The following is a 24,253-nucleotide window of genomic DNA, read 5'->3' on the forward strand; positions in this document are numbered from 1 at the left end:
GCCAATCATTCCCAGACACACCTCATCTCTTTGAACCCCACAATAACCCACTGAGAGGGTCTCATCAGGTGAGCAAGGGGGGTTGGAGGTTGTGTTCTGCTGTGGGGGGTCACCCAGCCAGGTCAAGTTGCTTCATGAATTCATGGGCAGCCCACAGCAAAGGGGTGTACACTCTTAAATGCACATGGCATCAACCCTGCCTGGAGAGAGGGACCCTTGGGATGGCCTGCGGGGATTCAGGGGGTGAGAGACACCCTCCTGGGGTCCCTGGAGGGACCTTGCTGGGACTAGGTACCATGAGGACACAATGGCCAGGGGCACTGGCATTGGTGACGGATGGAGGGGTGGCCTGCCTGCATCTGCCCAAGCAGGCAGTCACAGCCTGACCGCCCCTGTGTGCACCCAGGTGAGGGAGGGCGGGGGGCGGTCAGACAAGGCTGCCCTAAGACTGGCTGTCTGAGCAGGGCTGTAGGTCCAGTAGGGACCGGGGGTCCGGACGGAGAGAACAGCAGGGTGGGAGTTCAGGGACGAGGTGTGCAGGGCTGGGCGGCCCTACTGTGCATCATGATGCTGCCTGTCAGGCTGATCCCAAGGGGTCTGGGGACCCTTGGAGCTGGGTTTCTCCAGCTAGAAACCCCTTTGGGCAGATAACAGGGACCCAGTCTCCCAGTGATGAGCAAGGTTTTATTGATCATGTTACTTCAATACCTACAAACACAAGGTCAGATAGAAGCTTATGCTTCTGGCCCTCATGAATTATAAAATGCCAGTAAAACTACAAACCAAGGAGAGAAAACCCTCAAGACACAATTTAGGTTAATATCACAGTTAAATGCATAGTTAATATGATGTAGGATTTTTTTGTGTGTGGTAAAATGTAGATAAAAAATCTATCCTTTGAACCATTTTTATTTAATTTTAATTTTTGTTGTTTTACAGATTTCATTTATTCATGAGAGACGGAGAGAGAGGCAAGAGAAGCAGGCTCCCTGCGGGGAGCCTGATGTGGGACTCAATTCCAGGACCCCGGGATCACAACCTGAGCAGAAGGGAGATGCTCAACCACTGAGCCACCAGGGGCCCCTTTGAACCATTTTTAAAGTGCCACCGAGCACATTCACAGTGTTGTACAAACATTCCCACCACCCCAGTCCAGAACTTTGCCATCCTAAACAGCTCTGCGCCATGAAACACATTTTGCTGAAACAAAATATTGTCACCTGGTGTCTAGACTGTTGACAGGCAGGTTTGGGAGATCGGGAGGCCTCATGCCTGCCTGATGCTTGGGGTGACCCAAAGGCCCACAATGTTTTTCTATTCAAGCCATACCACGAAAGCTTCATCCACAGGTCACGTGCTCTGGCTCAGTGAAATGGGATTCTGTTCCTTGTTGACATGAACGTAGTTGGCATACACGTGTGACTCTTGCCATACTGTCACTCGGTCGGTGACTTAAGAAACAGGGCTTCTTTGATGAAAGAGGATCTCAGCTGCAAGTTTTCCCCATGGAAGGGAAGTTCTGCCTTTCTGTTGAAATATGTCCAGTGACTAGCCATCGTCACGTGAGCACATGCTGCTCCAAGTCATGCTTGTTGGCTGGCTCCAAACATAACGCACAGAATCACGTGGTTAGAAAGCAGTCCGCAAGATGAGTCAGGGGCCTTATCACGGAAGTACAAATACAAAAGTAAAAGATAAGATGCATGGAGAGCTTGCCGTTGCTAGGTCAAGGTTCTGGAGTATGGTACTGCTGTGTCTGGGGGCTGACGGAGGGTGGGGAAGAGGAGAGGCAGGGCTCTGGAGAGAAGGGATGGGGCTCGGTGTGTGTGTGTGTGTGGGGGGGGGTAGGGGACCCCATCTGTACCTTGGGCAACAGGGTAGATTGTGATGCCAGGCCTAGAGACACAAGCAGGGGGAGCTGCAGAGTCTGTGTGCAATGGGCGGAATGCCTGAGCCCCTGATGCCTGTGGCCTAATCCCTGGACCTGTGAATGTGTAATTGGTCCTGTCACAAAGGTGATAGTTCTAGCCAGACGTCGGTAGACCTGTCCCAGAACACCTTCCACTTCAAAGTGGTGGTTGAAATCCATGGTGGGGACAGGCTCAGACGTGAAGGTGACAAGTGACACCTCAGGACCTGCGGCCATGAGCTGGGTTCAAGTGAAGTGAAATCATAAGGAATAGAACCTCTGGGGCTCTGGGTGAAATGTTACTGCTTATTTCCAAGATACCTGATGAACAAGTGGCTACAGATTTGGGCAAGCACTTGGTATTTATCTAATTGCCCCTTTCTAGGGGGAAGCCACCAGGGGCAGAGGGTCTGACTCTAGTGGTCTCTGGGGACACTCCCACCAAATAGTCCAGCTTACATTCATTCTTATATGTGGTAGACAATTAAAACACATTACAGAAAGTATAAATATTATCATTCAAAAAATCATCAATTTCAAACGCTTGGTGCTTGCTTATCTTTCCATTTCCAGTGCTTAAGTAAGCATCTGTCCTTTTACCTCACAAGGTAGGGGAACCTGTATGCTTCCCGAGGGCAGGCTGCTTGTCCTGTCGGCTCGCATCAATGCCGGCCACGGTGCTCCTTATGGCAGAAGCCTCCTGACTGTTCACGTGTAAACCGGTTGAACAAATGGGGGCTCTGAGCCACTGTCTTCTGGGGGCAGCTTCCTGGGCAAGTCCACCCCGTGTCACCAGGCTGTACAGCTCTGCACTGCACGGCCCAGTGGTGCAGGATGGAGACTCTTCGCCCACCATTTTTTCCGAGCCTCAGAACTCAGATCTCATCCTCAAGAGGTCAGGCTGCTCCAGAGCATGCTCCTTCTTCTCACCACATGGACTGGAGCTGCTCTCCATGGAGGTCTTGGGGTATGAGTGGTGGGAAAAATCCAGTGCCTTCACAGCATGTGGGACTGAGAGATGGGCTACAGGAGCAAGCCAGTGACAGAGCCATGACAGAGCTGGGGACCAAGGCCTGTCTGCTTGTGGCTGGGGAAAATTTCAAGTGCAGAAATCACAGGTCTTTGAAGTTTCTATCAAACACATGGTATGATGGAAGGTTGGGGCTCCTCTCGGGTGTGAGAGGCATGCAGGGGGATATAGGGCAGAGGTCAGGATGTTTGGCATTTACCCTTTCAGCAGCTTATCTCATAAATCATGAATGTTAAAACCTATGAAATCAGCTTCTGTTCAAGAAACAGGGACACATTTTTCAACAAACCTACTTCCAAAAGCTACCCATTAGCCAAGCCGCTGACATTTATTGACAGTGCTGACGTGTCTATCATCCACAGAACTCGCTCTGACCAAAGGCCTGAAGAGGCAGGTGCGCGGGCAGGTGGTGGAAACATAACAGTGCATGACACAGGGCCAGGCACACTGGAATGCGCCCGAGACTGGCTCAGCTCCTCGGTAGCACCCTGCTTGTGAGCCTGCCAGGAACACAGGCAATTGGGGTCTACAGAGCAAGGCCACTTCTCTCTCATTTCCTGCCGTGGCCCCAGACCCTCAGTGCCTGGCATCATTATGTCCTTGCTGAAGGTGTGCAGGGGCTCAAAGGCTGGTCCATGGCTTAGCAGGACAGTGTGCTCAGGATCTCAACAACCTAAGGCCAAGATGGTGTGGCATGACATCACATGAGGCTTTCCCAAGTTAATAGCCAAAAGGCCTGAACCAGGGATGGCCACGTGGCTCTCTGATGCATCTCAGAGACAGGTGGGTCCGAAGCTGGTGAAAGGTGGGCCTCTAGCAGACCTGTTTATGCCTCAATAGAATTATCTTAGAAGCAAGAAGACCAAGTAGGGACATTTTTAAAATGACAGGAGCCAGCTCCCTTTATAAATCTGTTATCAGAACACTGATTTTGATACAAAATAGTTAATACACTATAGCATCACAGAAGGCACAATATTTCTAAGGACTCACATTTATAGGGCACTGACTGTGTTTCAATCACCTCAGGCACTTAACGGTCCTACAGCAGGCCGTCCTCACAAACCTTCCTGTCTCCTAACACCCTCAAGGGCCATGACCCCAACAGGTCTCCCTATGCCACTGGCTCTGGTGTATGGGGCTATACTGATGGCCTCCAAGCCTCTGACCAACTGTGGCAGCAGCAGAATAGCCCGGTGGTCACAGTGTGGACTCCGGAGCCTGACAGCTTTGGCTCCACTCCCAGATAAATGACACAGATAACTGCTGATTTTTACACTCTTTCTGTGCTGGACATAGATCCAAAACGTCCTCCTGCAGGCACTGATTTAATGGGACAAGAGGCTGTTTCAAGAGCGATCATGAGGAATAAATGAAGGCATCTGCACGGTGCCCCAAGCCCCAGCTGGCACAAAGTATGCACTCGATGGATGCCCACTGATTGAGAAGCCAGCTGTGGCTTGTGGCTCGAGTGCCGAGGTGCCTTGTCATAGCTCACTGCCAGGTCTTCGAGGCACTGGTATGGAAGTACTTAGTTAACCTTGGTGGGGGAACCAAAGTTCAAGCTGTGTGGATGCCTTTGGGCCCTTGGAGGGGCCCCTGGGTCACCAAGGGGTCCCCAAGGCAGGCCTGTCTGAGTCCCATGACCTCAAGGACATAGTAGTGCCACCACCGCCACCTCTACTGCTCTTGCTCTCATTCTCCAGGCCTCGGGCCTGCTGTTCCTCCTCGATGAGGTCGGCCACCAGGTTCAGCTGGCAGGCCCTGAGCGCCCTCACCAGGTGGGACACTGCTGCGTCCTCCCTCCTGGAGCTCTTCCAGACTCTCAGCGACTCCCTCACCTGCTCAGTCAGGTTGCGGGGGTACTTCTCCTCGATGGCATCAATCTTAGCATCGGTCACTTTAAGGTAACGAGCCAGTCTCCTCCAGTCCTTCCCCACGTTATCACATATGATGTCAAATGCTGCACGCAGATCTGCGGAAAGAAAAGGATTTACCAGAAGCTTGAGGAGCTCTTCAGAGACAAGTAATCCCACATTCCCAGTGGGCTTCTCAGGGCTGACCTAAATGCTGGGTATATAGGAGGTCCACTTGCAGAGGCTGGAGTCACCCAGCAGTAGAGACGTCAGGAGGTCATAGAAAGCCCAAGGATGGCCTCCCGTCCTGCCCTAAGCCCACTCTCAAAACACTACCCAAAAGGTGTGGCCTGCTGAAGACGTGACTGGGCTGGGGTGGGTGGTAGTGCAGGTAACCACTTAGATGGGGGAAACTGAGGGAGGGCCTGTGAGATGTCTAAAGGAAGGAAATGGAATTGCTCCCCCATCCCACCCTGTAGTGGGTTAAATGGTGGCCTCTAAGAAGTTATGTCCACCTCATATCCCTGGAACTATGCACATTAATTTATCTGGAAAAGGGTCTTTGCAGATGTGACGAAGTGGAGGATCTGGGATGAGATCATCCTGGACTGTCCAGGTGGGCCCTAAACACAGTGACCAGCAACCTTATAGGACACACAGAAGAGGCCACATGACCACAGAGCCAGAAACTGGAAGGATGTGGCAAAATGCCTGGAGCCCCCAGAATCTGGAGGTGGGGGAAGGATGCTGTCCTAGAGCCTCCAAACAAAGCCTGGCTCTGCTGACAGTTTGACTTCTGGCTTCTGGCTCCAGGATTGGGAAAGAGTCAAGTCCATGTTGCTCCAAGGCCCCATGTTGGGGGTCCTCTGTATGGCAGCCCCAGGGTGCTAAAATAACCCAATTCTTATTTTGGAAGCTGCCTAGACTGACCATCAGTCTTTGGTCCGGGGCTAGGATGTCCTCACTTCCTGAAAAGCCACCCCTGAGATCAGCAGGTGGGGCACTACAGACCCTAACAGGCTATGTCTAGAATGGTGGGCGAGCAGAGGACAAAATGCTGCTTAGAGGCCCCAGCAGATGTGCATCTTCAGTTACAAACCCCCACGACACCGTCAGCCAGTGTGACAACTCTGCGTTCCAGCCCCTGGAGGTAGGCAGGTGGGCACTTGTCTTACTGTGATCATTGGTGCAGAGGGGCGAAGCCGAGGCACAGAGAAGCCAAGTGATTTTCCTGATGTCATACAGCTAGACAATGGCACAGCCAGGGAGTGAAACCGTTGACTGTCTCATGCGGGTCCACTCTTAACCATGATGCTATCCTGTCTTCGTGTGAGAGTCATACAGGACGGGCCCTCATCACCCCACCCACACCTGCTCACCTCTGGTGTACTCTCCTGCATCATACAGGATCTACACACATGTAAATCTAAAACGTTATTATCTGTGTTTTGTGGACTACCTTTTAAACGTATTACGTCCACAATCTCCCCTCCGTTGAGTGTCCTTTAAGATGTAACTCTTATAAGTCCTGTTTTGTTTGCACAGCCGAGTGTTTATGTACATATATGGGTGCGTGTGTGTGTCAGACAAGAAATCTGAATTTGCCCCAATCTGCACCAGGAAGCACAAGTCTTTACGGAGTAACACCTGTGCTGCGACAGGTCTGTCCTGTTTGATTTGGTGATGGAAGGACTGACTGATGCCAGGGCAGAGCTTCGGGACTACATGGGGTTTCCCCAAAGCGCTCCCCCTCCCCGTCCCCCTTCCCGGGCTCTGAGAACACAGGCCCCGCTGAGAAGCCCTGCTCTACTCAGGTCTCATTTACCCCTCGAAGCCTCTGCAAACCCTAGAGAAGGGTGGAGAGCACGGGGTAGGAAGCCACACAGCTCGGACTCGGTCAGAGGGGAGGGGGACTGCAGAACCTACGACGGGGCTAGTGAAAACCAGAACGCGGCGGCGGAGCTGGTTTCAGTACTGCTCGGGGTCAAGGGCGCCAGCGGGTATTCCCAGAGGCAGAAAGCCCAGGGAAGCGGCGGGGCAGGCCCACCCAGCTCCGCCCAGAGGGGAGCCACGCCCTGTCCTGTGGAGTAGCTTCCACCGCAGCCGGAAGAAGCGGAGTCACCGAGAAAACACTGAACTGGGTGTGTGTGTGCGCGCGTGTGTGTTCATGTTTTCCAACCCAAAGTAAGTTAACTTTTAGGAGTTTTGGCTCTCCCGTCTGCAAAGGGGGCAGCTCACCCGCCTCCCAGGAGCGTCTAGGAGAAAACCTGCTCCAATCAGACCCGGGAAAGGTTAGCGCGCTGCTGGCGGGTCACAACGACAGCTGGGCCAAGGGGCCGTGTCCCCGCCCCGGGCTGGCTCGGTCGGTCCCCTAGCCCCCGGGTCCCCGCGCTCCCACCTCCCCGTGCCCCTCCCCCACCCACCCCCGCTCCCACCTCCCCGTGCCCCCCCCCCCCCCCCCCGCCTACCTCGCTCCTCCGGAGGGGCCCCGCCCGCCGCGCCCGCCTCGAAGTCGTCCAGGAGCCGCAGCAGGTCCTGGCGCCGCAGCGAGGCCAGCAGCTCGCGAAGCAGCCCGGTGCGCTCGGCGTCCAGCTCGTTCTGCTCGAGCAGCACGTTGAAGAGGTCGAGGCCGCTGTGCACGCGCTCCAGCTTCCTCTTGCCCACGCGGCCCTGGCACAGGAACTTGAGCTCCGTCAGCTCGTCGCTTGACAGGCCGGTCGACACCGAGTGCAGCAGCACCAGGAACGGGTCCATGGCGGCGGGGCCCAGCCCGGCCCAGCCCAGCCCAGCCCAGCGCGGCCCGGCCCTCCGCTCGGCGGCCCCGCGGCCCCCGGAGGCCCAGCTTCCCCGTCACGCGGCTGCGCCACCGGCCCCGGCCGCGCCCCGCGCCCCGCGCCCCGTCCCCGGCCCCGGCCCCGGCCTCCGGCCTCCGGCCCCGGCCCCGGCCCCACTACCGGAAGACCACGCCTGCACTCACGCCCCAGCTCCGGATCTCGCGAGAACTCCGGGACCCGCGCATGCGTCCCCGGCTCGACTGTAGCCGTTTCCGCCCGGAAGGCGCGCGGCCGCCACCAGGGAGCGTCCCCGGAGAGCGTGCGGCCCCCGCCTGCAGGGCCTCCGCGCCTGCGCCCTGCGGACCTCCGCCCCCCCCAGTCCCGAGACGCGCGCGCGGGCCCAGAGCGTGGGCTGCGGCTCCCGGGCCGCCTCGCCCTGCGGACGCCGCAAACAAGTGCGTCTGTTATTACCATTTGTGAAAGTGCAGAAGGTGTTTTAACGCTCACGGCCCGTATCTCTCTGTGCGGAAAAATCTGTTCAGAGGTTTATTGAGGTTTTGAAGTTTGATTTCATTATTTCATCTTTAAAGTCGTAGTCACTTATGCGTTTGAATGCTTTTAGTATTTATGGAGCGCCTACTGCGTGCCAGGCCGTAGGTGCTGGGGACACATTTGGGCGCCAAGAGCAGAAGTGCCCGCCTGCCGGGAGTTACGTCATCAGTACCTAAGCTTACGTAATGCAGATAAGTAAGTCCTACAGTATGCCCCAATGAACGGGAGCCCGGGCAGAGAGGATGAGGGGATGCGGGGTGTGGAGGTGGGGGCGCGGTTAGAGGGGCGATCAGAGCGGGCTTCAGGGCGCAGGTGCAGGTGCGCGGCCAGGTGCAGGTGCGCGGCAGGTGCAGGTGCGCGGCAGGTGCAGGCGCGGGCTCCAGGGGCCCCCGTGTGTGGGCGTGGGGGGAAGGGTGCGGGCCGGGGGCAAGCCACAGCAGAGGCACGTGAAAGCGGAGCTTCCGGGAACAGCTCGCGGACCGAAGGGTCTGGAGCAGAGCCGGGGGTGCAGAGGGAGCCACAGAAGAGAGGGCAGGGGTGAATTAGGAGGGTGCAGTCCGGGCCAGGTGCAGACCCGGCTTTACTGCCCTTGAGATGGAGCGTCTGCAGAGGGTGAGCAGGGAAGTGAGGCCTTCCAAGTTAGCTTAAAAAAAAAAAAAAAAAAAATATATATATATATATATATATATATAGTATTTATATATACTTCTATACATTTATGTATATATTTATATATATATATATATAATTGAGACAGAATTTGCAACCCATATAAATTACCTGTTTAAAGTGTACCTTTCAGTGGATTTTACTATATTCATTCATAAGGTTGGGCAAGCCCCGCCATTAGGTAATTTTAGAACATTGCCATCACTGGCAGTAGAAACCTGCTACCTCTTAGCAATTACTTCCTTTCCTTCCTCCTCTGCTCAGCCCCTGATGACTACTTTATTTTCTGCCTCTTCGGATTTGACTCTTCTGGACATTTCACATCAATGAAACCATATATGATGTGGCCTTTTCTGCCTCGTTTCTTTCACTGGGCAAAATGTTTCCAGGGTTCGTGCGTGTTGTAGCATATGATGTGGCTCTGCCCATTTTGAACTGGTCAGTAGAACTCCATTGTACCGAAAGATGACATTTGAATATGTCCTGTCATCTGCTGATGAACATTTCCATTGTTTCCACTGTTAAAAATCAAAATTCAGCTGAGTAAATTTGAACATCCAATTGCTGTATTCAATAGTTCACGAACCAGACAGCGTCCCATGTCGCAAGTAGAAAGGAGTTCCGGGGAGCTGAGTGTACAAAATGAGGTTTGTATAGGCAGGAGGGGAAGAAAAGGAAGTTTTCTAAGGAAGTATGGATTATTCTGGCAAAGTCATATTCTGTGGGGGAAGATGAGGGTCCATCATGCAGATCACCTCACAAATGCTCAACAGGGAATCCCAGATTGTCTGGTTTGAGGTTACATGCCTGGGAGAAGCTGGACCTGGCAGTTGAGTCTTGGTTTGCTGTTGTGGGGAAAAGTGACTCAATTTTGGGTCCATTTCCCTCCCCCCCTTTTTAAAGATAGTTTTTCTTTTAAGATTTTATTTATTCGTGAGAGACAGAGAGAGGCGCAGAGGGAGAAGCAGGCTCCCTACATGGAGCCCAATGTGGGACTCCATCCCAGGACCCTGGGATCACAACCTGAGCCAAAGGCAGATGCTCAACCACTGCGCCACTCAGGTGCCCCCCACCCCCTGTTGTTCTTTTTTTAACAGCACTTTTTGGGTGTTATGAATAATGCTGCTATTAACTTGGAGTTACATTTTTAGAGGTCCCTCTGCCACTGGGTAGAAGCTGAATAAGCCTGATGGCAAATGAGGGTATTTGAATGAAGAGCAAGGGTGGCGATGAGAAGGGGACAGCTTTCTTTCGATTTGGGGGTGTACATAATGGAGGGAGACCAAGGATGCTTGTAAAGTTTAAGGGATGGAGGAGGTTCCTTGATTGATCCAGGTGAGGTTTGGGTTGGGTGGGTGGGGGAGTTGGGTAGGACCTGCTAGAGATGTTAATTGGACAGTGATATGCTGAGGACAAGGGTTTGGAGCAGAGACCAGGGCAGGAGATGTGAATTGGGGAGAATTCGGCAGCTAGATGGTGTTTGTGATGGTTAATTTTATGTGTCAACTTGATTGGACTAAGGCCTGCCCGGTAGCTGGTCACACAGATCTTAGGTGTGTCTGAGGGTGCTTCTGCAAGAGAGGAGCATTTGAATCGGTGCACTGAGTGAAGCAGATGGCTGTCCCCAGTGCGGGTCAGCATCATCCAATCCGTTACGGGTCCAGATAGAACAAAAAGGCAGAGGAAGGGAGAATTTACCCTCTGTGCTAGAGCACCATACCCACCCCATTTTCAGGGGTTCACATTCAGACTGAACTACACCCCTGGCTCTCCTAAGTCTCTGGCTTGCACATTGGCCTCCATGACCGCTCGAGCCAATTCCTATTCTAAATCATCTCTTGTATGGATCTCTGTATATCCTGTTGATCTGTTTCTCTGGAGAGTCCTCACTGGTCTAGTATTTGGAGCACTTGCAAGATGAAGTCAACCATGTGGAGAGAGAAGACAGAAAAGAAGGTCAAGAATTGAGCCCTGCGGGTCCAGCTGTGTGGGAGAAGTGGGGAAGCCCATGAGGAAGGCTGAGAAAGAGCCCCTTGCAGCAGGAGTTCAACCAAGGATTGTCAGACCTCACCCTTGCTGGTAGACCCTGCTTCTTTGTCTCTTGCACATCCCTTGTCTCCTGAGTCATCATATACTTGGCTTCCTGCTCTGCATTTTTCATCCATTTCTCCTGCCAGAATGTGATACTTTGAGGCAGGGATGCCGAGCACCCAGAACAGTAGCCAGTGCGTAATAGGTACTCACAAAATGTTTCTGAATGGACAAATCTTATATAAGGTGTGGTTAATTTGGACCTCCGCTGACATAACTGTACCCAAGTCTGACCTACTGCCTTGCTGTCTGAGGTTTGTGTATTTAACCATCTTTTTTTTTAAAGATTTATTTATTTATTTGTGAGAGAGATAGAGATAGAGATAGCAGGATGGGCAGAGGGAGAGGGAGAGGGAGAGAGAATCTCAAGCAGACTCCAACCTGAGTGCAGAGCTTGGTATGGGGCTCCATCTCAGGACCTCGAGATCATGACATGAGCCAAAACCAAGAGTCAGACATCTAACCGACGGCACCACGCAAGTACCTTGTCCATTTATCTTCTCTACGTGATCTTTCACAAAGCAAGTTTTCACTTTTATCCAATTTTCCTTTTATAGTTTATGCTTTTAGTATAGAGTGTAAGATCCTTTTGCCTACCTCTGAGTCCCAAAGATTTTCTCCTGTATTTTTATCTAAAAGTTTTATAGTTTTCTGTTTCATTCTGTGATCTGTTTGGGGTTAATTTTTGTACAAAGTGTAAGGTTTAGGTGGAGTTTTGCTTTGTCTTGCCCATAGGTGTCTACTCACTCCAGCACTATGTGTTGGAAAGCCATCCTTCTCCTAGTGGAATGCTTTTACGCCTTTGCCAAAAATTTGTTGCACACATTTGACTTTCTTCTATGTTCCCTATTCTGCTCCATTGATCTATGAGTCTATCCATCCCCACACACCACCTTTTGTTGATGCTATATAGGAAAACTTAATTTTGTGTAGAGCATCTCCTCTGACTTTATTCTGCATTGTTAAGACTGTCTTAGCTGTTCTAGGCTCTGTCTTTCCACATAAACTCAAAAATAAGCTTGTCTATGTCCAGAAAAGCTTGCTGGGATTTTTAATAGGAATTGCATTAAATCTAGATCAATTTGGGGAGAATCAACATCTTTACCACAGTGAATCCTCCAATCTGTGACACCGATATGTCTATTTATTTGGGTCCTTCTTTGATTGCTTTCATCAGCAAATTATAATTTTCAGCTTTGAGATCCTGTGCATGGTTTGTTAAATGCATAGAATAAGCATTTGGTTTCCTTTGGAGTCATTTTAAATGGTATTCTATTTTGGGACGCCTGGGTGGCTCAGTGGTTGAGCAGCTGTCTTCAACTCAGGTCTTAAACCTGGGATCCTGGGATTGAGTCTGGCATCAAGACTCCCTGCAGGGAGCCTGGTTCTCCCTGTGGCTATGTCTCTGCCTCTCTCATGAATAAATAAATGAAATCTTAAAAAAATAAATGCTATTCTATTTTAAGTTTTGATTCCTGCATGTTCATTCTTAGTATATAGAAATGTGATTGATTTTTGTATGTTGATTTTATATCCTTCTGCCTTGCTGAGTTCATTTGTTAGTTCAGAAGTGTTTTTTGTGTTTGTTTGTGTCTTTGGGATTTTTCTATGCAGACAATCATGTCATCTGCAAACAAGGACAGTTTTTTTTAACTCTCCAATCTGTACGCCTTCTATTTCTCTCCCTTACCATATTGCAGGGGCTGGAACTTCCCATACTATGTTGAATAAACACAAAGGGAACAGACATCCTTGTCTTGTTCTTGATTGCGGTGGGGGGCGGGTAGCATTTTGTCTTTCAGGATTATACGGGATATTAGCTGTGGGCTTTTCTTTCTTTCTTTCTTTCTTTCTTTCTTTCTTTCTTTCTTTCTTTCTCTCTTTCTTTCTCTCTTTCTTTCTCTCTTTCTCTCTTTATCAAATTTAGGTAATGCTCCTTTACTCCTAACTTGCTCAGAGCTTTAGTTGTTGCTGTTGAAATCATAAATGGTTGCAGAATTTTGTCAAATGCTTTTTCTGCAGCAATTGATATGATCACATGATTTTCCTTCTTCAGCTTACTGATGTGGTGGATTGCATGAATCTTTCTTTCTTTGTTTCTTTCTCTCTTTTTAAAGATTCATTTACTTATTAGAGAGAGATAGAGAAAGAGGCAGAGAGAGAGAGCTCGAGCAGGGGAGGGGCAGAGAGAGAAGGAGAGAATCTCCAGCAGACTCCTCACTGAGCACAGAGCCTGACATGAGGCTCTATCTCATGACCCTGAGATCAAGACCTGAGCCAAAATCAAGAGTCAGATGTTTAACCAACTGAGCCACCCAGGTGCCCCTGCATGGATTTATCTTTGCATGTCTAACCATCCTCTTATACCTGGAATAAATCCCATTTGTTCAAGATGTATACTTTTTTTTAAAGATTTTATTTATTTATTCATGAGAATACACAGAGAGGAGAGAGAGGCAGAGACACAGGCAGAGGGAGAAGCAGGCCCCATGCAGGGATCCTGACGTGGGACTCGATCCAGGGTCTCCAGGATCACACCCTGGGCTGCAGGTGGCACTAAACCGCTGAGCCACCGGGGCTGCCCTGTATAATTCTTTTTATAAATGTTGTTGGATTTGCTTGCTAATATTTTGTTGTGGATTTTTGCATTTCAGGTCATGAGAATAGTTTCCCCCGTCCTCCAACTGTTTTGGTTTATTTCTGGTATCAGAGTAGTACTGGCCTCATAAAATAATTTGAGAAGTGTTCCCTCTTTTCTGGAAGAGATTATGAAAAATTATTGTTAATTCTTCTTCAGATGTTTGGCAGATTTTTCCAGCAAAAGTATCTGGGCCTGGAGATTCCTTTTTTGGAAACTTTTAAATTATGAATTTAATTTATTTGATGCTTATAGGGCAATTGTCTATTTCCAGGCACCTGGGTGGCTCAGTTGACTAAGCGTCTGCTTTCGGCTCAGGTCATGGTCCCAGGGTCCTGAGATAGAGCCACATATCAGGCTCCCTGCTCACTGGGGAGCCTGATTCTCTCTCTCTCCCTCTGCCTGCTGCTCCCCCTGCTTGTGCTCTCTATGTCAAATAAATAAATAAAATCCTTTTAGAAATTGTCTATTTTACTTTGAGTTTTAGTAGTTGGTATAGCTTTTGAAAGCTAGGTTCTTTTTAGCCTAAGCTGCAGACATTTATGAGCATAAAGTTATTTGTATTATTCCCTTGTTATGTGCCTTAGTTTGGGCAGCCATACACATTTACTTAAATCATAAAGTAATAGAGTCTCCAAATAGAGACAATGACAAGGTCCTCATTTCACCTAACGTGATAAAATGTACCCTGCATACACCTGAAACACGTTAACACCTTCCTCAGAACAGGAAATAAAGGCCTGGAGGGATGTTTACTCTTCTCCTGATACCACGTAACTTAAACACTATGATGTAAAATTAATAGTATTTAGCTCTCATGATATAAAGTCAATATATCTTAGGTTACATGATAAGGGGATAAGAGAGGAAAGAAAACAGACACACACACACATGTAGATTCATAGGAAAATCAGGAGGAAATACTCATGACACAAATACAGCCCTCATTTTTGTATCTGGGCACTAGGTCCTGCGATCGGAGCTGGTGTTTATAATCACCTTCTTCTTCTCCCCACTAGCACACCTGCCCTGCCAGCCAGCCCCTTGGGCCTCAGGGAGCACCCCAGCAGCTTGTGGTTCCTCACCTGATGGAGTGACTTAACCCCTTCTTTCCTGGAGGGTCTGGGCCATTCATAGTCCTGCCTGGCTTAGGTCATTGTGGTTTCCCATCAACCCAGGATGGTACAACTGCAAGACGCCCTATGGACCCGCTGCATTCCAGACACTCTTCCTCCCTTAACCCACTGTGCAGCAGCGGTCCCACGTCCCCTGGGCAGTCAGGACCAGTTTCCCGCCAACACTGTACCTCCCTCTGCCTGTGGATCGAGGGGCCCTAAAGGCCCAGAGTAACCAGATGGCAGGTCGAACTTCCAGTTCAGGGGAGTCACTGCTGTGTCTTCTGACAGAAGCATCCCTCCCTCTGTACCTGAGACTTCAGGGCAGCAGACCATAAGGTCGTGGGGATGGGAGGCAAACGCTTTGCTAGCAGGGCAGTAGAGGTAATACCGGAGGTGCCCCTGCCATTTCCAGCCCCTGATTCCTGGGCCCCCGAATCCTGGCTTGGGGGAATGCGGCACAGAATGTCAGACGCTGCCTCAGAGTGTGTACGGCCTTCAGGAGCCCCTGTCCCAGCCCTGCAGGGTACCACCACCTCGCTAGGACTGAAACCCAGCCTCCACTGTCCTCTGGAGCAGCTGCTACAGGAGGGTGGGGACTGCGGTGAGACCAGGGAGTTCGTGAGCATGACCCACGGCTGCCTTCATTTGCTGTGCAGCGAGCTCCTGCGCCAAAGGCCTGCCAGTGGGACATCTGACGGCGGATGAGGCATTCTGGAAGTCCATGGTGGTGTTTTGGTGGAAATGCGGTGTGTGGGGACGGCAAATCTATATCCTGAGTAAGTGTCTATTCCAGTAGGAACTGAGCCCGGCCCTCGATGGCGGAAGCTTCCAGCGTGGTCACCTGCTAGCAGGTGGCTGCCGGTCGCCTCAAGAAGGGCGCTGGGTGAGGGCTCCTTGCGGGTCTCTGCTGCGGGCAGATGGGGCACACGGCGGTGGTCACAGCTGGGTCGGCCTCAGTGCGTGAAGTCCACGAGCTGAGCCACGCATGACCCCCACCCTGCCTCCATGGCCACTTTGTGCCTGAGCCCCGTGGGCGATGGCCGGGTGCCTGGAGCGGGGGCTGCCTGGTACCCACAGGACGGGCCATCCTGCCTGCCGGATGATAGAAGTCCTCTGCCGACTCTCCCTTTGGTGGGAGTTCACACAGGGCACAAATACCCAGTTCTTGCCTGTGCACACACCTCTTCCCCGAACTCCCTTGTCATCAGTTTCCCGGTCATGGTCCTTCCAAGTCCCTGACCATCCAGCCGGAGCACTGGCCGCAGCCTGGGAATCAGCGTGTAATCTCATGTCTGGCTGTTTCTCCTTTGGAGCCCAGGGCCCAGGCAGGTGCCCTGCCCAGAGTTCTGCCCCTGGAGGATTGTCCTTCATGTCCTTCAGGGACGTCCCGGGGAGGGGGCTGTAGTGTGGCAGCTGTCCACGCTGGGTGGCGGCTCCTGGGCACCGGGCAGCTCCATCTGGAAACGCGGCCCAACCCCTCTTGCCCTGTCAGCTGGCCGGTGGGGACGCCCCATGGAGTCCACAGGTGTACATGGTTGTACAAATATCTCTTTGAGTCCCTGATTCCAATTCTTCTGTGTATCTATCTAGAAGTGGAGTTGCTGGGTCATATGGTAATTCTATTTTTAAGTGTTTGAGAAACCACCAGGTGTTTTCCACTGTGGCTGCACCATTTTACAGTCTCACCAGAAATGCACGAGGGTTCCATCTTCCACATCCTTGCTAACTCTGATTATTTTCTGTTTTTGGATAATAGACATCCTAATGGGATGGGTGTGAGGTGGTATCTCATTGTGGTTTTGATTTGCATTTCTCTGATGACTCATGTTGCTGAGCATCTTTTCATGTGCCATTGGCCATTCGTATATCTTCTCTGGGGAAATGTCTGTTCAAGTTCTCTTCCCATTTTCCACTGAGTTGCTTGTATTTTTGTTGTTGAGTTGAGGAGACTCTTTATATATTCTAGATATGAATCCCTTTAAAAATATTTTATTTATTCATGAGAGACACAGAGAGTAGCAGAGACACAGGCAGAGGGAGAAGCAGGCTCCATGTGGGGAGCCCAATGCGGGGCTCCATCCCATGACCTTGGGATCACGCCCTGAGCTAAAGGCAGACACTCAACCACTGAGCCATCCAGGCGTCCCTGGATATGAGTCCCTTATCAGAAATACAATTTGCAAATATTTTCTCCCATTTTGTGAGTTGATGCTCTGTTGATCCATGCACAAAAGTTTAAAATTTTGATCAAGGCTATTTAATGTATTTTGTTTCACTTAACGTTGTGTCCTTTTTCTTTTTTCCTAAAGAAAAAGCCTTTGTTGGTTTCACGGATGCAACCTCATCTTTGTGAGGACAGTGAAAGGATCACTTCCTTTCCCTGTCTCCTTGTATTACTCTGGTTTCTTCTGGGTATTCTTGTTTTGATCTTATTTATGATTTATTATTTATGATGAAGCCTTTCCTCAAATATCCAGGGACTGTGGGCTTTGCTTGGTGTACTTAGTCTTTTCTGAAGAAAAAGACCCTTTGCTGATGATGGGAAAGGGGCACGTGGTAGGGCAAAGAATACCCCCCACGATGTCCACATTCTAATTCCCAGCCCTGTGAATACGCTAGTTTACACAGCAGAAGACGTGGTAAAGATTGAGATCTTGGGGTGGAGGATTATCCTGGGGACCCAGTCTAACCATGAGTCCTCATAAATAGGGAAGGACTCACCCTTACGACTGGCTTAAAGGTGGTGGAGGAGTCCAGCCCTGAGAACACCTCGCTGTCAGCCCAGTGAGGCCTGTGTTGGATGTTCAATTTATGGAAATGTAAGATAATAGATTTGTGGTGTTTTCAATCCTTGAGTTTGTGGTTCTTTGCCCGGAAGCAACGGGAACACTAGCACAGACCCCACAGGTGGCTTTCTTTCCCCGATGCAGCTCCCACAGGCAGCCAGAAGAGGGCAGCAGCCACTGACAGGCAGAACCAGGCTCCTCTTTCTGAGGCTGGAAGCCAGGACCGCAGGTCATGACCCGTCACCACCTAATGAGGAGGAATGACCAGAGGCTGCTGAGCTGTCGTGACATCCTGATTCCTGGGTACAGCTGCGTGTGGAAGTTGATTGCACATATAAGATGGATAGTTTTCTGTATGTGGTACTGTAGTCAAAATGGGAGGGGGAGCCAAGAGGGGGGGAGGGATAGGGATGTGGAGGGAGGGGGATGAGGATGGAACACAGCAGATCAATTACTTGGCAGAGGAAATCAGGAGGAGGAAAGCAGACCTCAGTGTCTACAGGGTTGCCTTTTCCCCAGGGTGCATCCCTGGCAGGCTCCTGGTGGGGGCAGCAGACACCAGCCCATCTGAGGAAACCATGTTAAAATGCCTGGGCTGGTCCAAGTTAGTGCTTCAGGTGCCAAGAGCTGCATGAGTGAGCAGTGGGTGGGCTGCTTGCCATGGACGTATCTGTGGTCCAGAGACAACAGAGCTCACCTTCCACACACCCCCTTACCTCCTCCACCAATCCCTGCCACTTTGATTCCACGATCCACTCAGCTCAAAGGCAGGAAGGCCCAGTTGTCAAGTTGTCAGTCTATTTGCCATCCCCATCCATCTGTCCATCCAGCCATGCATCCAGATATCCGTGATTCCATCCAACTATCCATCCTTCTGCAGCCATCCATCATCCACCCATCCATCCATCCATCCATCCACCCTACCCATCCACCCATCCATCTATGCATTCCACCCATCCATCCATCCATTTACACATCCACACATCCACCCATCATCCATCTATCCATTTACTACTCATCCATTCATCCATCCATCCCACCCATTCATCCACATACCCAACCACCCACCCACCCACCCACCCATCATCCACTCATCCATCTCTCCATCATTCATTTATTCATTCACTCAGCACTTTCTGGTGCCTCCTCTGTGCCTGACACTGTACCAGTGCTTTTTGCCAATCTGTTTTCTGGCAAGAGTTAGCACTCCTTTACTTTGCTGTGGCTCTTACAAAACATGAACAGGTAAATGAGTGTTGCCTGAATATGGAGACACACACCACCTGTGGTAGAGAATTATTTTAAGGGGCACACGAATGACTCCTGGGAACCTGTACACAAACATGTGTGGGGATCGGGGATGTGGGCATCCTGGAGTAGGGGCTCTGAATCTGGCCTTAGGGTGGGGACAGGCCTGTCTCAGGCACACACCCTGGCTAAACTCTGGTCCAGGGAATGTCACAGCTGGTTCTGAATCCCAGGACTGGACCTGGCTTGAGGCAAGTGACCCTATGAGCCACAGTTGTCACAGTCCCCTTAGCCAGTGGGTAGGCACACTGGGGGGAGCAGTGGGGGCATACGGTAGGCTGTAGAGTACATGCACCATCTAAAGCAGAGCAGTCACCACTGGTTCCTGTCACGTGTGAGAATGTGACATACTGAAAAATGGGGTTATTCTGTATGTTGGTAAATTGAACACCAATAAAAAATAAATTTATTTAAAAAATGGGGCTGTGTTGTCAGATGGCTTGAATTTTAAGAGAACATTCAAATCTGGGTTTTTATGTAGATTTACCATTTTTTATATAGTAAGTCAACTAAAAAAATTAGCAAACACTGAACCTATCAAATGGAGATTATGTTTGGCTGGATGCAGCTCAAGGCAGCCTCCACCTGGGGAGGGAAGCAGGATCCCCAAAGCAGATGCCAGCATGAGTGCCCCCCAACCCCAGACCTCACTCCAGGACCTTGTCTCCAGCAGACAAGGTTCAGTATTGGGGGCCAGGGGTCTGGCTTCGAGAGATGGCTATGCTGCTGGTTTGCTGTGTACTGCAGCAGAGCCCTGACCCTCTCTGGGCCTCCTTGCTCCTGTTTGAAAGAACAGTACCAGCTGATCTCTGGGTGTCCTTCCACGGCTAGATTCTAGGCCTTTGTGACACCATCTCCTGGTTTTCCCCACCCACCTCTACCACCCTCATCTAAGCCCTAACATCACCCTTCTGAATTTCCACAACACCTCTCTCTGGCTTCCCATCCCACTGCGATCCCCCCCCCCCCCCACACACACACACAGCTGCCATGACTTCAGAATGTGAATCAGATCCCATCACTGGGCTAGTTAAAACCACTCAGCCCCCCGCTGTGGCATCTACTACCAAGCTCGCAGTCCTCACGTGTGCAGGGAGCCCTGTGTGAGTTGGTCCTGGCTTCTGTGTCTCCTGCCACTTCCAAGCCCCTCCCCTTCGGTCAGTTGTCTGCACGCTGCTACCTCAGGCCCTTCTGCTGCCTGAACTGTCCTGCCTTCCTCCATTCTGGATCCTTGTTGCTCAAGCCTTCAGGGGCTTCACTGACCAACCCTGTCACTCTCTGGTCTATTTTTCAGCATCTTTTTCTTTCTCTGAAACTATCTGGTTCTGGGGTCCATTTTCTGGTTAAGCATCTCACACCCTCTACAAAAAGTCTTTGCCTGAGAGGAGGACCGGTCTGCTTTGTCCACTGCTTCTGCTTAAACGTTGCATGAATGAATGTCTACAAGGTCTGGGTTCCAGTCTTGGCTTACGTGCTAAGAGCCCTATGACTCTGAGCTGCTCCTCATCTGTCAGATGGGTCCTTGAGGCTTCTGGGAGGACCCACTGAGAGGGCAGGGTCCCTGCGATGCTGTCCCTGGGTGTTGCCTTCATGTCTGAACTAGGGAAGTGGTCTCAAAACTTTGGAAGGACTGTCTTGAAGGCAGGTAGCCAGCCATTGGGAGCTTGTGCTTTGCTGAGATTTTCTTGGGGACGCAGGAAGACGAGCACTAGGGGGCGCCTGAAGCTCTCCCTGGCCCCGGAGGTGTGCGGTGGATGCCAGGCTGGGAGGCTCCTAAGGAATGTCCCCAGGTAGGGGGGCTGTGGCTTTGCTGGCGTTGTGAAAAGTATCTTTCTTCCATGAAATGGTGGTGATAGAGGTGGTAGTTTGAAAAAGCGACCCCACTTGCCCAAATGAAAACACTGGCAACCCCAGGTGGGTCCCCCAGAGGGCCGGGGACATTTTACGTGCAAGGAATCCTAAGTGCTACTGTGTTGGATTGGCGGGACCAGGGGTGGGAATTTGAGGATCATGGAAGAGGATGCTGGGAAGGTGTGAGCATGACTCCCATCCCAGCATAAACACAGGTACGGGCAGCCCCAGTGGGTCAGCGGTTTAGCACCGCCTGCAGCCCAGGGCATGATCCTGGAGATCCTGGATCAAGTACCGTGTCGGGCTCCCTGCATGGAGCCTGCTTCTCCCTCTGCCTCTCTCTCTGCATCTCTCTGTGTCTCTCATGGATAAATAAAATCTTAAAAAAAAATAAATGCAGGCACGTGTGTGTGCACACACGTTCCCATGCAAACACAGATACATACTGTGCATGCATGTGTGCACAGCCCATGCAAACATACAAGCACACACGCATGAAACCACAAATACGTGTCCATGTGTGCACACAGACACAAGCACGTACAAAACTGCACACACGTGCCCATGAAAACACATAGATGCACACATGCACTCACGCACGCCTAATGTAAAATATATGGATGCACACATGTGTGCACACAGCTCATGCAAACACACAAGCACACCAGCAGGAAACTAGCACATGCACGAACACACGTGTCCATGTGCACACACAGACACGAGCACATACAAAACTGCACACACACACACACACACTCAGAAAGAGATGAAGTCCCAGGAGCATCTAGAACAATCTGTGTGTCTGGCACTGGAGCAAGTGGATGCCTATCCTCCCTCCTGAACTTGCAACTCAGCCAGGGCGCTCTGGGGACCTCTCCAGCCTCCTGGGGTGAAGCTCACACGGACAGCGTTCCAGTGAAGAAAGTGGTTGTGTATCCAAATTTATTTAGTTGAATGAATGTTCAGCCACGGTCCTCTGTGAATTTGCATACATTCACTTTTTAAAAAAAAAATGGTGTCCATAAAAGGATTTTTGGTAATCACCTAATGTTTAATACAATATTTATATACAAAAACCCCATCTCAAACTACTTACTGTACAAGAGAAACTAGAAGCGCCGGACTGTGCGGCCGTAGCAAACAGCGGAAACGGACGACACTTAGGGACGTGGGTCAGAGCTGGCAGCTGCAGGGGATGACCTCACACCCTCACCGACCACACGTTCAGGGCAAACACATTTGTTTTCTTCCCTCCCTCCGATGAAACATTTCTCTTTATGTTTCTCTTGGGGCTTGAGAAATGTCAGATAATTGGTTAGTATAACGGCTGCAAATTTAGATCACGCCTGCCATCTAGGAGACTTGTTGTTTACAAGCTTTAAAATGGTAACTGTCCTAAAGTCACATTCCTCTAAGTAAAAATATAGAGAAGTAGTACCAAAATAGAAGCCTTTATTAATAAAAATCTTTGGTAGTAACAGTGTTTTAAATTCCTCGTGATGATATTTGGTTAACTAATAAACTCCTTCCACCTTTGAGCTACAGAGAAAACCCCTCAAATCCACCATAGAGTTGATTTTGTAAAAAAAAACCCAATAAATATTCTAAAGCTGTCAATGTTCTCCTGATGCCTTAAGACTCCTTGGAACCTGAAGCCATCTTTAGAAATGCCTCCGAGGTCCTGTCTCATTTCTGTCCACTTGGTTTTCTTTTCTTTTGTTTTCCTGGCCCGCCAGAAGATAAACAATTCTGAGGCCGGCTAACGGCGGGAGGGGCAGCTGTGTGGCTGATGGTGGGGATCCCACCAGTGGGGTCACCTGCCGCCCCAGGGACACCTGCGGCCCTGTGGTTCTCCAAGAGCAAATTCTAAGCTCACAGGCCCTCTGAGTGGACAGGGCCAGAGCACCTCTCTGGCCAGGGCGTCTCGGTTTCTGAAGTATCAGAAAACAGGAGATGAAAAGCCGTCTGACTTTCCCCGACCTGGCGGCAGGTGAGGCCTGGAACCGGCGTCAACCTTGTTTCTCCATTCTCTCTCCAATACTGCACGACGACGTTTGCCCAATGCTCCGGAACAGCATCTCGAATCTCTCCGAAGGCACCAGGCGGATTAGAAAAGACGCTTTCTGGAGGCCTCTGCTTGCCTTTCACCGCAAAGGAGACCCACGGTTCCCAAGAACTGTTTCTGCAAAGCGCCCGCATTCCCGTGTGTTATCACCCTATCCCCAGCAATCGTTTTGATTAACCTTGAATACTAAAGATAAAAAAATTCCCTGCATATGGTTTTGTGCAAAAACAAGGAGGAAAAAAAACAACAACAACAGAAAAAAGACAGAAAAATGTCCTATCAGAAGGTGGTCTTTCAGGTTCGCCACCGGGCCTCGCTGGGGAGTGCACCTGCCCCAGGAGAGGGTGCCCATCGGCCAGGAGGCCCAGGGCAGCTACAGGGCACCCCCAGGGTACTCGGGGCTGTCCAGGCAGGCCTTGGGGCCATGGTTGTTGCATGGCTCGTCCTGCTGCCGGTCCTTTTCCATCCACGTGTCCAGCAGCTGCTGCTTGCCCTGCTCCTCCCGCATGAACAGCTCTACCATGAGTACTTTCTCCTTGTGCACCTGCTGGCTGATGTCCTTGGGGATGTCTGGGATGACCCAGTCCACAAAGTCGCTCATGAACATGACCAGGTTCTGGAAGGAGAGCCAGTGTGTGAGGGTGGGGAGGAGGATGGCAGGAGATGCTCCCGGCCACGCCGTACCCACCTCTGCCCCCACCCACCTCCACCTGCACCCATCTCTACCTACACCAATCTCTATCCCCTCTATCACCTCCCCCTGCACCTGCCTCTGCCCTACCCACCTCTACCTGCACCCACCTCCACCCACACCCACCTCCACCCCCAATCACCTCCCCTGCACCTGCTTCTACCCCCCACTGGCCTCCACCCCCACCCACCTCCCCTGCATCTGCCTCTACCCCACACCCTGTCACTCCCAGCCCTATGACATGAGACACATACTTTGGCCTCCCTTGGCCTCGGTTTCCCCCAAGGTATAAATGAGGCAGGGAATCAGCCAGCAGACTGGTTTCACTCCAGAAATGTTTGCTGACTTCTATAAAGAATCTGAGCTCAGTAAATAGCAAGTTTCTGAATAATTCTGAATCCCTAGGGTGGGACACTTAAACGATCTGATCGGTCATGTATCACCAAATATAACAAGTATCAGGCTTTAAGGAAAATAGAAGTAGCACAAAAACCGGATGGAATTTAGCGTCTGATGCTCCACAGGCCTTCTGCAGTTCACAAAGCCTCCCAAGGCCACCCTGAAAGTCTGCTCTCTCCCTGGAGAAACTTCTGGTGTGTAGAAAGCAAATGATCGGCTTTTATAGAAACACTGAAATCTGTTTTTAAAACTTCTGTCCAGTGATCACTTGTTAGCACATCTGGCTGTCAGTCACCTTGTAGACAGTGCCGGTGACCCACAGGCTGCCTTTCCTGGTTGGTGCTCCCCAGCTGTAGTCAGTGCTGGCTGCTGATGATCACACCTGCCTCCTTTCCAGGGAACTGCCCCTCCCATCTGCCTCTTCCTGGTTCTGACTACAGCCAAGGACCAGCCAACACAGGCAGACAAAAGGCAGGCCCGTGTGTGCTGGGATTCATGCTCTGGAGCTCCCCGCAG

General features: G+C 50.9%; 2 protein-coding genes and 1 long non-coding RNA gene across 7 annotated transcripts in view; 1 reads left to right on the forward strand and 2 right to left on the reverse strand.

The window, feature by feature from the left end:
- Positions 1–664: 664 nt before the first annotated feature.
- Positions 665–7,592, reverse strand: FADD (Fas associated via death domain). 2 transcript variants are annotated; one of them, XM_038563649.1, is made up of 3 exons: positions 7,264–7,592; positions 4,781–4,914; positions 665–1,661 (listed from the first exon to the last, which is right to left on the reverse strand). In XM_038563649.1, exons 1-3 carry the CDS (start codon positions 7,547–7,549, stop codon positions 1,584–1,586), a joined length of 498 nt encoding a protein of 165 aa, XP_038419577.1. In that variant the 5' UTR covers positions 7,550–7,592; the 3' UTR covers positions 665–1,583. The 2 variants fall into 2 exon arrangements, with proteins under 2 accessions (XP_038419577.1, XP_038419576.1); XM_038563648.1 differs by having other exon boundaries at positions 665–4,914; positions 7,264–7,586.
- A 349-nt stretch (positions 7,593–7,941) lies between these two features.
- LOC119864247 overlaps positions 7,942–24,253 on the forward strand; it is a 33,881-nt gene continuing 17,569 nt past the window's right edge. The window contains exon 1 of the long non-coding RNA XR_005373552.1: positions 7,942–8,316. This is a non-coding gene — a long non-coding RNA (uncharacterized LOC119864247). The remainder of the gene's footprint in view (positions 8,317–24,253) is intronic.
- Positions 21,493–24,253, reverse strand: part of ANO1 (anoctamin 1) — an 81,444-nt gene continuing 78,683 nt past the window's right edge. For all 4 annotated transcript variants that reach the window (XM_038563653.1, XM_038563651.1, XM_038563652.1 and 1 more), the window contains one exon: positions 21,493–23,263. In XM_038563653.1, the coding sequence (XP_038419581.1) occupies positions 23,021–23,263 (243 nt within the window). In that variant the 3' untranslated portion in view covers positions 21,493–23,020. The remainder of the gene's footprint in view (positions 23,264–24,253) is intronic.

Source organism: Canis lupus, chromosome 18 (assembly GCF_011100685.1).
Source record: "Canis lupus familiaris isolate Mischka breed German Shepherd chromosome 18, alternate assembly UU_Cfam_GSD_1.0, whole genome shotgun sequence".
Lineage (NCBI taxonomy): Eukaryota > Metazoa > Chordata > Mammalia > Carnivora > Canidae > Canis > Canis lupus.